The sequence below is a fragment of the Vanellus vanellus genome (assembly GCF_965231255.1).
Source record: "Vanellus vanellus genome assembly, contig: HAP1_SCAFFOLD_2328, whole genome shotgun sequence".
NCBI lineage: Eukaryota > Metazoa > Chordata > Aves > Charadriiformes > Charadriidae > Vanellus > Vanellus vanellus.
The window spans coordinates 1-12,270 of NW_028128214.1; the positions used below are offsets into that span (position 1 = coordinate 1).

Consider the following 12,270-nt stretch of genomic DNA (forward strand, 5'->3'; position numbering starts at 1 on the left):
GGGCGGGGGGTTTCCCCCCCTCCCCGGCCCCCCCCCCCCCCCCCTCCGGTGTCGCCGCCCCCCCCCCCCCCCCCCCCCCCTTCCCGGTCCCGTTTTCCGCCCCTCCGCCATCACGCGGCCGCTCCCATTGTCCGTATGGGGGTGGGGGGGGCACTTCCGGTGCCACCACGTGGAGCTCGGGGTCGACTTCCGGGTTAATGGCGGCGCGCGGGCGGAAGTGGGCGAGGGGCGGGGTCAGAGGTCAGAGGGGGACGTGTCGCGTGGTGTGTTTTGTTCCCGTCAGCCCCCGCGAAAGCGGCCCCGAGGGGATGGAGCCCGATGGCGTCATCGAGGTGAGGGGCGGGGCCTCGCTGGGAGGGGTTAGCGCCGGACTGGGAGGGACTGGGCTATACTGGGAGGGGCTAAAACCGGACTGGGAGGGCCCGGGAGGGATTGGAGTTAGACTGGGGGGGGGGCGGGGGCCTTACTGGGAGGGACTGGGGTGGACTGGGAGGGGCAGAGTATGGTTGGGAAGGACTGGGGTGGACTGGGGTGGACTGGGAGGAGGGCAGGGCCTTACTGGGATGGACTGGGAGGGGTTAAAACCAGACAGAAGGGACTGGGGTGGGCTGGGAGGAGGGCAGGGCCTTACTGGGATGGACTGGGAGGGGTTAAAACCAGACAGAAGGGACTGGGGTGGGCTGGGAGGAGGGCAGGGCCTTACTGGGATGGACTGGGAGGGGTTAAAGCCAGACTGAAGGGACTGGGGTGGACTGGGAGGGGTTAAAGCCAGACTGGGGTGGACTGGGAGGAGGGCAGGGCCTTACTGGGATGGACTGGGAGGGGTTAAAACCAGACAGAAGGGACTGGGGTGGACTGGGAGGGGTTAAAGCCAGACTGGGGTGGACTGGGAGGAGGGCAGGGCCTTACTGGGATGAACTGGGAGGGGTTAAAGCCAGACTGGGGTGGACTGGGAGGAGGGCAGGGCCTTACTGGGATGGACTGGGAGGGGTTAAAACCAGACAGAAGGGACTGGGGTGGACTGGGAGGTGCTGATGCCAGACTGGGAGGGACTGGGAGGGGTCCAAAACCGGACTGGGAGGGATCGGGGTGGACTGGGGGGGGGTAGAGTTAGATTGGGATGGAGTGGGAGGGGCTAAGGCCAGACTGGGAGGAGGGCAGGGCCTTACTGGGATGGACTGGGAGGGGTTAAAGCCAGACAGAAGGGACTGGGGTGGACTGGGAGGGGTTAAAGCCAGACTGGGGTGGACTGGGAGGAGGGCAGGGCCTTACTGGGATGGACTGGGAGCAGTTAAAACCAGACTGAAGGGACTGGGGTGGACTGGGAGGGGTTAAAGCCAGACTGGAGTGGACTGGGAGGAGGGCAGGGCCTTACTGGGATGAACTGGGAGGGGTTAAAGCCAGACTGAAGGGACTGGGGTGGACTGGGAGGGGTTAAAGCCAGACTGGGGTGGACTGGGAGGAGGGCAGGGCCTTACTGGGATGAACTGGGAGGGGCTAAGGCCAGACAGAAGGGACTGGGGTGGGCTGGGAGGGGTTAGAGCTACATTGGGGTGGACTGGGAGGGGGCCGGGGCGCTAACTGGGAGCACTGGGAGCACCGAGGCGCAGGGGGTGTAACTGGGAGGGTGCTGGGGGCCGTGGGCGGGCGGGCACTGGTGCCACTGGTGCGACTGGTGGGACTGGGGCGCCCCCAGAGCAACTGGCACGAGGTGGTGGACAGCTTCGACGAGATGCAGTTGGGAGAGGCGCTGCTGCGCGGGATCTACGCCTACGGCTTCGAGAAGCCCTCCGCCATCCAGCAGCGCGCCATCCTGCCCTGCATCAAGGGTAGGCCCCATAGCGCCCCACGGCTGCCCCATAGCGCCCCATAGCGCCCCACACTGCCCCACACTGCCCCACAGCAGCGCATAACCGCCCCATAGCTGCGGCTTCGAGAAGCCCTCCGCCATCCAGCAGCGCGCCATCCTGCCCTGCATCAAGGGTAGGCCCCATAGCGCCCCATAGCGCCCCACGGCTGCCCCATAGCGCCCCATAGCGCCCCACACTGCCCCACAGCAGCGCATAACCGCCCCATAGCTGCGGCTCCGAGAAGCCCTCTGCCATCCAGCAGCGCGCCATCCTGCCCTGCATCAAGGGTAGGCCCCACGGTGCCCCATAGCGCCCCACAGCGCCCCATAGCGCCCCACACTGCCCCACAGCAGCTCATAACCGCCCCATAGTCTGCGGCTTCGAGAAGCCCTCCGCCATCCAGCAGCGCGCCATCCTGCCCTGCATCAAGGGTAGGCCCCATAGCGCCCCATAGCGCCCCACACTGCCCCACGGCTTCCCCATAGCGCCCCACAGCGCCCCATAGCAGCGCATAACCGCCCCATAGCTGCGGCTTCGAGAAGCCCTCCGCCATCCAGCAGTGCGCCATCCTGCCCTGCATCAAGGGTAGGCCCCACAGCGCCCCATAGCGCCCCATAGCGCCCCATAGCGCCCCATAGCGCCCCACAGCACCCCATAGCGCCCCACACTGCCCCACAGCAGCGCATAACCGCCCCATAGCTGCGGCTTCGAGAAGCCCTCCGCCATCCAGCAGCGCGCCATCCTGCCCTGCATCAAGGGTAGGCCCCATAGCGCCCCATAGCGCCCCACGGCTGCCCCATAGCGCCCCACACTGCCCCACAGCGCCCCACAGCAGCTCATAACCGCCCCATAGCTGCGGCTTCGAGAAGCCCTCCGCCATCCAGCAGCGCGCCATCCTGCCCTGCATCAAGGGTAGGCCCCATAGCGCCCCACAGCGCCCCACACTGCCCCACGGCTGCCCCATAGCGCCCCACAGCGCCCCACAGCAGCGCATAACCGCCCCATAGCTGCGGCTTCGAGAAGCCCTCCGCCATCCAGCAGCGCGCCATCCTGCCCTGCATCAAGGGTAGGCCCCACGGCGCCCCATAGCGCCCCACAGCGCCCCACAGCGCCCCATAGTGCCCCACACTGCCCCACAGCAGCGCATAACCGCCCCATAGCTGCGGCTTCGAGAAGCCCTCCGCCATCCAGCAGCGCGCCATCCTGCCCTGCATCAAGGGTAGGCCCCATAGCGCCCCATAGCGCCCCACGGCTGCCCCATAGCGCCCCACGGCTGCCCCATAGCGCCCCACACTGCCCCATAGCGCCCCACAGCGCCCCATAGCAACACATAACTGACCCACAGACCTCATAAGTGCCCAGTAGTGCCCTTGAAGTCCTCCTACTGCCCCATGTCCCCCCCCAGTCCCACCCCGTAGCCCCCATGTGCCCCCCAACCCCCGTACTTCCCCCCGGCCCCGCCCCCCGGGCCCCGCCCCCCGGCCCCGCCCCCCGGGCCCCGCCCTGACCCGCCCTGCCACGCCCAGGCTACGACGTCATCGCGCAGGCGCAGTCGGGCACGGGGAAGACCGCCACCTTCGCCATCTCCATCCTGCAGCAGCTGGAGCTGGAGCTGCGCGGCACCCAGGCGCTGGTGCTGGCGCCCACCCGCGAGCTCGCCCAGCAGGTACCAGTACAAACCAGTACAAACCCATATAGACCAGTATAGCGCGCGGCAGACCGACACGGAGTGGTAAAGAGTACCGTAGACTGCTACAGACCCATATAGACCAGTGCAGAGCAGACCAGTATAGATCCGTACAAACCAGTACAGACCGCTGTGGACTGGTAGGGAGGGGTATGGATTATTAAGGACCAGTATAGACCAGTATAAAACAGTACAAACCAGTATGAAGCGGTACCGAGCGTCATAGATCAGTACAGAGCAGTATAAGCTACTACAGACCTGTATAGACCAGTACGGAGCATACCAGTATAGACCAGTATAGACCAGTATGGAGCAGACCAGTATAGACCAGTACAGAGCAGACCAGTATAAACCAGTACAGAGCAATACAGACTGGTAGGGAGGGATACAGATCGGTACGGGCCAGTACAGACCAGTATGGAGTGCTGTGGAGCACCAGCACAGACCAGACCAGTATAGATAAGTGTGAAACCAGTACAGATCAGTCCTGGTCGATATGGGCTGATTGATATGGAGTGGTGCAGACCAGTATAAACCACTATAGACCAGTTCAGACGAGCGTAGGTCAGTATAAAGTGGTACAGAGCAGTATAGCCCAGTATAAACCAGTATAGACCCATATGGACTGGAAGGGAGCAGTACAGACCAGTATAAACCAGCGTAGACCGCTACGGGTGAGCGTAGACCAGTACGAACCAGTATGCAGCAGTTTAGCCCAGTATGGACCAGTTGGGACCAGTACAGCCCCCCCCCCGCCGCCTGGGCAGGGCGGTGCCGCCCGTGGCGCCGGTCCCGAATCCGGCGGGGGCAAAGCGACGGCTCCCAGTTCATCCCAGTACGGCCCAGTGACCGCCACTGGTTCATGCCCGGGGCACAGGGGCTGCGGGGGGGCGGCTGTGGGGCGGCCATAGGGGCTGTGGGGCGGCTGTGGGGCTGTATAAGGGCTATGGGGTACCTATAGGGGGCTCAGGGGTGTCCACAGCGGCTTTGGGGTCTCTGTAGGGTCCCCTGGGGCGGCTGTGGGGCGGCTGTGGGGCGGCTGTGGGGCGGCTGTGGGGCGGCCATAGGGCTCTCTGGGCTGTCTCTGGTGCCTTTGGGTCTCTGGAGAGCCTCTGTAGGGGTTTGGGGGTCCCTATAGGGGCTGTGGAGTGGCTGTAGGGGCTCTGTAGGGGCTGTGGGGTGGCTTTGGGGTAGCTGTGGGGGGTCTGTTGGCTTTGGGGTCTCTCCAGGGGTTGGGAGGGGGGTCTGTGGGGGGGTCTGTTGGCTTTGGGGTCTCTATAGGATCTCTATAGGGTCTGTGAGGGGGTTCTGTTGGCTTTGGGGTCTCTATATGGGCTCTATGGGATCTCTATAGGGTCTGGGGGGGGGTTGTTGACTTTGGGGTCTCTATAGGGGCTCTATGGGATCTCTATAGGGTCTCTCCAGGGGTTGGGGAGGTCTGTGGGGGGTTCTGTTGGCTTTGGGGTCTCTATGGGATCTCTATAGTGTTCCTATAGGGTCTCTCCAGGGTCGGGGGGGGGTCTGTGGGGGGTTCTTTTGGCTTTGGGGTCTCTATGGGATCTCTATAGGGTCCCTATAGGGTCTCTCTGGGGTCGGGGGGGTCTGGGGGGGTGTGTTGGTTTTGGGGTCTCTATGGGATCTCTATGGGGTCCCTATAGGGTCTCTCCAGGAGTTGGGGAGGTCTGTGGGGGGTTCTTTTGGCTTTGGGGTCTCTATAGGGGCTCTATGGGATCTCTATAGGGTCTGGGGGGGGGTTGTTGGCTTTGGGGGCTCTATGGGGTCTCTATAGGGTCCCTATAGGGTCCCTCCGGGGCCGGGGGGGGTGTGTTGGCTTTGGGGTCTCTATAGGGGCTCTATAGGGTCTCTATAGGATCTCCCCAGGGTGTGGGGGGGTTCTGTTGGCTTTGGGGGCTCTATAGGGTCCCTATAGGGTCCCTCCGGGGTCGGGGGGCTGTGGGGGGGTCTGCGGGGGGGCTGTGGGGCTCGGGGGGGCCCTGTGTGGGGCGCAGCGGTGATGGCGCTGGGGCAGATCCAGAAGGTGGTGATGGCGCTGGGGGACTACATGGGCGCCTCGTGCCACGCCTGCATCGGGGGCACCAACGTGCGGGCGGAGGTGCAGAAGCTGCAGTTGGAGGCGCCGCACATCATCGTGGGGACTCCGGGGCGCGTCTTCGACATGCTCAACCGCCGCTACCTCTGTGAGCCCCCTGCCCCACAGCTGCCCCATAGCCGCCCCATAGCTGCCCCATAGCTGCCCCATAGCCGCCCTATAGCTGCCCCATAGCTGCCCCATGCCCGGGCGCGTCTTCGACATGCTCAACCGCCGCTACCTCTGTGAGCCCCCCGCCCGCCCCATAGCTGCCCCATAGCTGCCCCATAGCTGCCCTACATCTGCCCCATAGCCGCCCCATAGCTGCCCCATAGCTGCCCCATAGCCGCCCTATAGCTGCCCCATAGCCGCCCCATAGCTGCCCCATAGCTGCCCCACACCTGCCCCATAGCCGCCCCATAGCTGCCCCATAGCTGCCCCATGCCCGGGCGCGTCTTCGACATGCTCAACCGCCGCTACCTCTGTGAGCCCCCCGCCCGCCCCATAGCTGCCCCATAGCTGCCCCATAGCTGCCCTACATCTGCCCCATAGCCGCCCCATAGCTGCCCCATAGCTGCCCCATAGCCGCCCTATAGCTGCCCCATAGCCGCCCCATAGCTGCCCCATAGCTGCCCCACACCTGCCCCATAGCCGCCCCATAGCTGCCCCATAGCTGCCCCATGCCCGGGCGCGTCTTCGACATGCTCAACCGCCGCTACCTCTGTGAGCCCCCCGCCCGCCCCATAGCCGCCCCATAGCCGCCCCATAGCTGCCCCATAGCTGCCCCATGCCCGGGCGCGTCTTCGACATGCTCAACCGCCGCTACCTCTGTGAGCCCCCCGTCCGCCCCATAGCCGCCCCACACCTGCCCCATAGCTGCCCCATAGCCGCCCCATAGCTGCCCCATAGCTGCCCCATAGCCGCCCCATAGCTGCCCCACACCTGCCCCATAGCTGCCCCATAGCCGCCCCATAGCTGCCCCATAGCCGCCCCATAGCCGCCCCATAGCCGCCCCACACCTGCCCCACACCTGCCCCATAGCCGCCCCAGAGCTGCCCCACACCTGCCCCATAGCCGCCCCACAGCTGCCCCACAGCTGCCCCACAGCTGCCCCATAGCTGCCCCACAGCTGCCCCACACCCACCCCACACCCACCCCACACCCGCCCCACTCGCTCCCCACGGGCCACTGTGTCCCCAAAGGTCCCCACAGGTCCTCAGGTGCCCTTGAAGGGACCCCAAAGGTCCCCAAACTGCCCCAAACTGCCCCAAATCCGCCCCAGATGTCTCCGTGGGGCGCCCCGGGTGGCTCTGGGGGGGTCGCGGTGTCCCCAAACGCCCCCAAAGGTCCATAGGTGTCCCCGAGGGGCCCCGGGTCTGTCCCCGACCGTCTCCGCTTGGCCGCGAGTGACCCCCCCGGGGCGTCCCCGGACGTCCCCCCCCGTCCCCGAGTGACCCCACGTGTCACCGCGGCCCCGGGGGGGGGTCCCTGTCCCCAAAAGGGGTCCCGGTGTCCCCGGGGGGGGTCCCTGTGTCCCCGGGGGGGGTCCCTGTCCCCGGGGGGGGTCCCTGTCCCCGCGCCCCCCCGGCCGCCCGCTGATGACCCCGTGCGTGTCACCTGACCCCGTGGGGGGGCCGCGGCCCCGCGTCCTGCCCGGCCGCCGCCACCGTCCCCGCGGGGGCTGATCACGCTGCCCGGGCTGAGGGCGGCCCCGGGGGGGGGCAGCGCCCCACAGACCCCCCCCGACCCCCCCCCCGACCCCCCCCAGGACCCCTCGGCAGCCCCCCGGGACTCCCCCCGATCTCTCTGTGACCCCTCCCCCCCCCCAAAAAACCCCTCCAGGACCCCCTGTGGCCCCCCTGGGACACCCCCACCCCCCCCCCCGTGACCCCCTGGGGCCACCCAGACACCCTCCGTGCCCCCCCCCACCCCCCGGGACACCCCCAAGACCCTTCAGACTCCCCCATCGCCCCCCCGGACCCCCCCAATCCCTCCAGGGCCCCCCCAAACCCCCCTTAGAACTCCCCCCCAGGACCCGTCTGACCCCTCCAGCGCCCCCCAGTACCCCCCCACACCCCCCAAACCCCCCCAGAACCCCCCTCAGGCCCCCCCTGACCCCCCCGCGCCCCCCCCGCAGCCCCCAAATACATCAAGATGTTTGTGCTGGATGAGGCCGACGAGATGCTGAGTCGCGGCTTTAAGGACCAAATCTACGACATCTTCCAGAAGCTCAGCGGGAACACGCAGGTGGGGGGGACACGGGGGGCCCGGGGGGGGGGGGGGGACACGGCACGTGCCCCACAGCGCCCCACAGCGCCCCACAGCGGCCCACGGCGCCCCATGGCCCGGACCCCCCCCTCACCGAGCGGTGTCGGGGGGGGCCACGCACTCCCCTCCCACTCCCCGGTTTTGGGGGGGGTCCTATGGGGCGAGGGGGAGTCTAATAGAGGGGTTGGGGGTCTTGTGGGGTTTGGGGGGGTCCTATGGGGTGAGAGGGGGTCTGGGGGGGTCTTATAGAGGGGTTATGGGGGGGTTGGGGGTCTCGGGGAGGGGCTGTGGGAGTGGTGAGTTAAGGGGGGGCTTTGGGGGGGTCCCCAATATTGAGGGGGGGCGTTAAGTCCCCTCCCCCCCCCCCCCCCCTTTGTCCTGCTCCACTGCAGTTTGGGGGCTGCTGTGACGGTGTTGGTTTGGGGGGGGTCCCAGGGAGGGGGTTTAGGGGATCCCGGGGGGGGGGGGGTTGGGGATCCCGGGGGGGTTGGGGGATCCCGGGGTTGCTATTTTGGGGGGGAGGGGGGGGTCGTTGGGGGTCGCAGGGGGATGTTGGGGGTCTGGGGGGGGTTTAGGGCGTCCTGAAGGGGTCATGGGGGGGACATGGAGGGGTTGTTGAGGGTCTCGGGGGGGGGGGGGCTGTGGGGGGTCCCGGGGGGCGGTGGGGGGTCCCGGGGTGGGGTGGGGGGTCCCGGGGGGGCTGTGGGGGTCCCGGGGGGCTGTGGGGGTCCCGGGGGGCGGTGGGGGTCCCGGGGGGGCTGTGGGGTGCCGGGGGGTGGTGGGGGGTCCCGGGGGGCGGTGGGGGGTGCTGGGGGGGGGTGGGGGGTCCCGGGGGGGCTGTGGGGGTCCCGGGGGGCTGTGGGGGGTCCCGGGGGGCGGTGGGGGTCCCGGGGGGGCTGTGGGGGTCCCGGGGGGCTGTGGGGGGTCCCGGGGTGGGGTGGGGGGTCCCGGGGTGGCAGTGGGGGGTCCCGGGGTGGGGTGGGGGTCCCGGGGGGCGGTGGGGTGCCGGGGGGCTGTGGGGGTCCCGGGGGGGCTGTGGGGTGCCGGGGTGGGGTGGGGGTCCCGGGGGGCAGTGGGGGTCCCGGGGGGGCTGTGGGGGTCCCGGGGGGGCTGTGGGGTGCCGGGGGGCTGTGGGGTGCCGGGGGCTGTGGGGTGCCGACCCCCCCGCCCCCCCCGCCCCCCAGGTGGTGCTGCTCTCGGCCACGATGCCGCTGGATGTGCTGGAGGTGACCAAGAAGTTCATGCGGGACCCGATCCGCATTCTGGTGAAGAAGGAGGAACTGACGCTGGAGGGGATCCGCCAGTTCTACATCAACGTGGAGCGGGAGGTGGGGGAGGGGCGGGGGGAGGGGCGGGGGGAGGGGGGAGGGGCGGTTCTACATCAACGTGGAGCGGGAGGTGGGGGCGGGGCGGGGGGAGGGGGGAGGGGAGGGGAGGGGGGGAGGGGGGAGGGGCGGGGGAGGGGCGGTTCTACATCAACGTGGAGCGGGAGGTGGGGGCGGGGCGGGGGCGGGGGGAGGGGGGAGGGGCGGGGGGAGGGGCGGTTCTACATCAACGTGGAGCGGGAGGTGGGGGAGGGGCGGGGCGGGGGGAGGGGAGGGGCGGGGGGAGGGGCGGCCCCCCGCATGGTCCATGGATTTGTGGGGCGCCCCGTGGCCCCCCCGCAGTGACCCCATGCCAAAGCGATTCTCCTTTCGGTTCCCCCCCGAAACCATGGGCCGCCCCCTACGTGTGGGGCCGGTCCCTGAGCGGTGGGGACACGCTGCGTCTGGGGCGGGGGGTGATGTGGGGCAGAGTTGTGGGGCTGTTCCGGGCCGTTTGTGGCAGATGGGGGGCGGTTTACGGCAGTTATGGGGCAGAGAAGCATCAGTGGGGGGCGGTGTGGGGCTGTATGAGGCAGTTGTGGGGCAGAGTAGCACAGTTAAGGGGCGGTTTATGGCAGTTGTGGGGCGGGTGGAGTTGTTATGGGGCACTGTGGAGTGTCTGTGGGATGCCGTGGGTCAGTCTCTGGGTCAGTCTATGGGGCGCCATGGGGCGGTCTATGGGTCGCTGTGGGGCGGTCTATGGGGCGCTGTGGGTCAGTCTATGGGGCGCCGTGGGTCAGCCTGTCTGTGGCGCAGGAGTGGAAGTTGGACACGCTGTGGGGCGCTGTGGGTCAGTCTATGGGGCACCGTGGGGCGGTCTATGGGGCGCCGTGGGTCAGTCTATGGGGCGCCGTGGGGCGGTCTGTGGGGCGCCGTGGGTCAGCCTGTCTGTGGCGCAGGAGTGGAAGTTGGACACGCTGTGGGGCGCTGTGGGTCGGTCTATGGGGCGCCGTGGGTCAGTCTGTGGGGCGCCGTGGGTCAGCCTGTCTGTGGCGCAGGAGTGGAAGTTGGACACGCTGTGGGGCGCTGTGGGTCAGCCTATGGGGCGCCGTGGGTCAGCCTATGGGGCACTGTGGGTCAGTCTATGGGGCGCCGTGGGGTGGTCTATGGGGCGCCGTGGGGCAGTCTATGGGTCGCTGTGGGTCAGCCTGTCTGTGGCGCAGGAGTGGAAGTTGGACACGCTGTGGGGTGCCGTGGGTCAGCCTATGGGGCACTGTGGGTCAGTCTATGGGGCGCTGTGGGTCAGTCTATGGGTCGCTGTGGGGTGGTCTGTGGGGCGCCGTGGGTCAGCCTGTCTGTGGCGCAGGAGTGGAAGTTGGACACGCTGTGGGGCGCTGTGGGTCAGCCTATAGGGCACTGTGCGTCAGTCTGTGGGGCGCTGTGGGTCAGTCTGTGGGGCGCCGTGGGGCGGTCTGTGGGGCGCTGTGGGTCAGTCTATGGGGCGCCGTGGGGCGGTCTGTGGGGCGCTGTGGGTCAGTCTATGGGGCGCCGTGGGGCGGTCTGTGGGGCGCTGTGGGTCAGTCTATGGGGCGCCGTGGGGCAGTCTATGGGTCGCTGTGGGTCAGCCTGTCTGTGGCGCAGGAGTGGAAGTTGGACACGCTGTGGGGTGCCGTGGGTCAGCCTATGGGGCACTGTGGGTCAGTCTATGGGGCGCTGTGGGTCAGTCTATGGGTCGCTGTGGGGCGGTCTGTGGGGCGCCGTGGGTCAGCCTGTCTGTGGCGCAGGAGTGGAAGTTGGACACGCTGTGGGGCGCTGTGGGTCAGCCTATAGGGCACTGTGCGTCAGTCTGTGGGGCGCTGTGGGTCAGTCTGTGGGGCGCCGTGGGGCGGTCTGTGGGGCGCTGTGGGTCAGTCTATGGGGCGCCGTGGGGCGGTCTGTGGGGCGCTGTGGGTCAGTCTATGGGGCGCCGTGGGTCAGCCTGTCTGTGGCGCAGGAGTGGAAGTTGGACACGCTGTGGGGTGCCGTGGGTCAGCCTATAGGGCACTGTGGGTCAGTCTGTGGGGCGCCGTGGGGCGGTCTATGGGGCTCCGTGGGTCGGTCTATGGGGCGCCGTGGGTCAGCCTGTCTGTGGCGCAGGAGTGGAAGTTGGACACGCTGTGTGACCTCTACGAGACGCTCACCATCACTCAGGCCGTCATCTTCATCAACACGCGCCGCAAAGTGGATTGGCTGACGGAGAAGATGCACGCACGCGACTTCACCGTCTCCGCCATGGTGGGTGTGGCCGGGGGGGCGGGGCCGGGCTCCCCTCCCCCCCGCCCCCTCCCCCCGCCCCGTCTCACCCCTCCCCCCCCCCCTCAGCACGGCGATATGGACCAGAAGGAGCGCGATGTCATCATGAGGGAGTTCCGCTCCGGCTCCAGTCGGGTCCTCATCACCACCGATCTACTGGTGAGGGGGGGGAGGGGCGGGGGGGGAGGGGAGGGGAGGGGGGGTCCCGCCGCCCCTCCCCCCCCCCTGACGCCGCCCCTCCCCCCAGGCGCGCGGCATCGACGTGCAACAGGTGTCCCTCGTCATCAACTACGACCTCCCCACCAACCGCGAGAACTACATCCACCGGTGGGGGCGGGGGGGGTCGGGGGGGTCAGGGGGGTCACGAGGGGGTCGGGGGGGTCATGGGGGTCACGGGGGGGTCGGGGGAACCCCAAAGTCTGGGGGCGGTCCGGGGGTCCAAAGGGGCTCGAGAGTTTCGGAGCGGGGGAGGGGCAGGCCTCAAGGTGTGGGGGAGGGGCACCCGGGTGTTGTAGGGGCAGATAATTGGGGGAGGGGCAGATGTTGGGGGGGAGGGGCAGATGTTGGGGGGGGAGGGGCAGATGTTGGGGGGGAGGGGACCAGGTAGGGGGGAGGGGCAGGTGTTTGGGGGGGGAGGGGCACCCAAGTGTCATAAGAGAGGGGTGGAGGGGGTAGATAATGGGGGGGAGGGGCAACAATTGGGGGGAGGGGCTGGACTGTGGGGGAGGGGCAGGGGGATGGGGGAGGGGCGGGGGGGTGGAATGCACTATATTGTGGGGG

General features: G+C 68.3%; 1 protein-coding gene across 1 annotated transcript; it reads left to right on the plus strand.

Moving 5' to 3' along the window:
- Nucleotides 1–114: 114 nt before the first annotated feature.
- On the plus strand, nt 115–11,841 carry LOC309684667 (eukaryotic initiation factor 4A-I-like; the record flags this gene model as incomplete). The annotated part of the gene is made up of 9 exons (XM_082500533.1): nt 115–332; nt 1,697–1,829; nt 3,377–3,516; nt 5,567–5,735; nt 7,764–7,873; nt 9,079–9,222; nt 11,335–11,472; nt 11,560–11,649; nt 11,738–11,841. Coding segments are annotated over exons 1-9 (1,163 nt in total), but the record flags the coding sequence as incomplete, so codon positions are not given.
- Between the last annotated feature and the right edge of the window lie 429 nt (nt 11,842–12,270).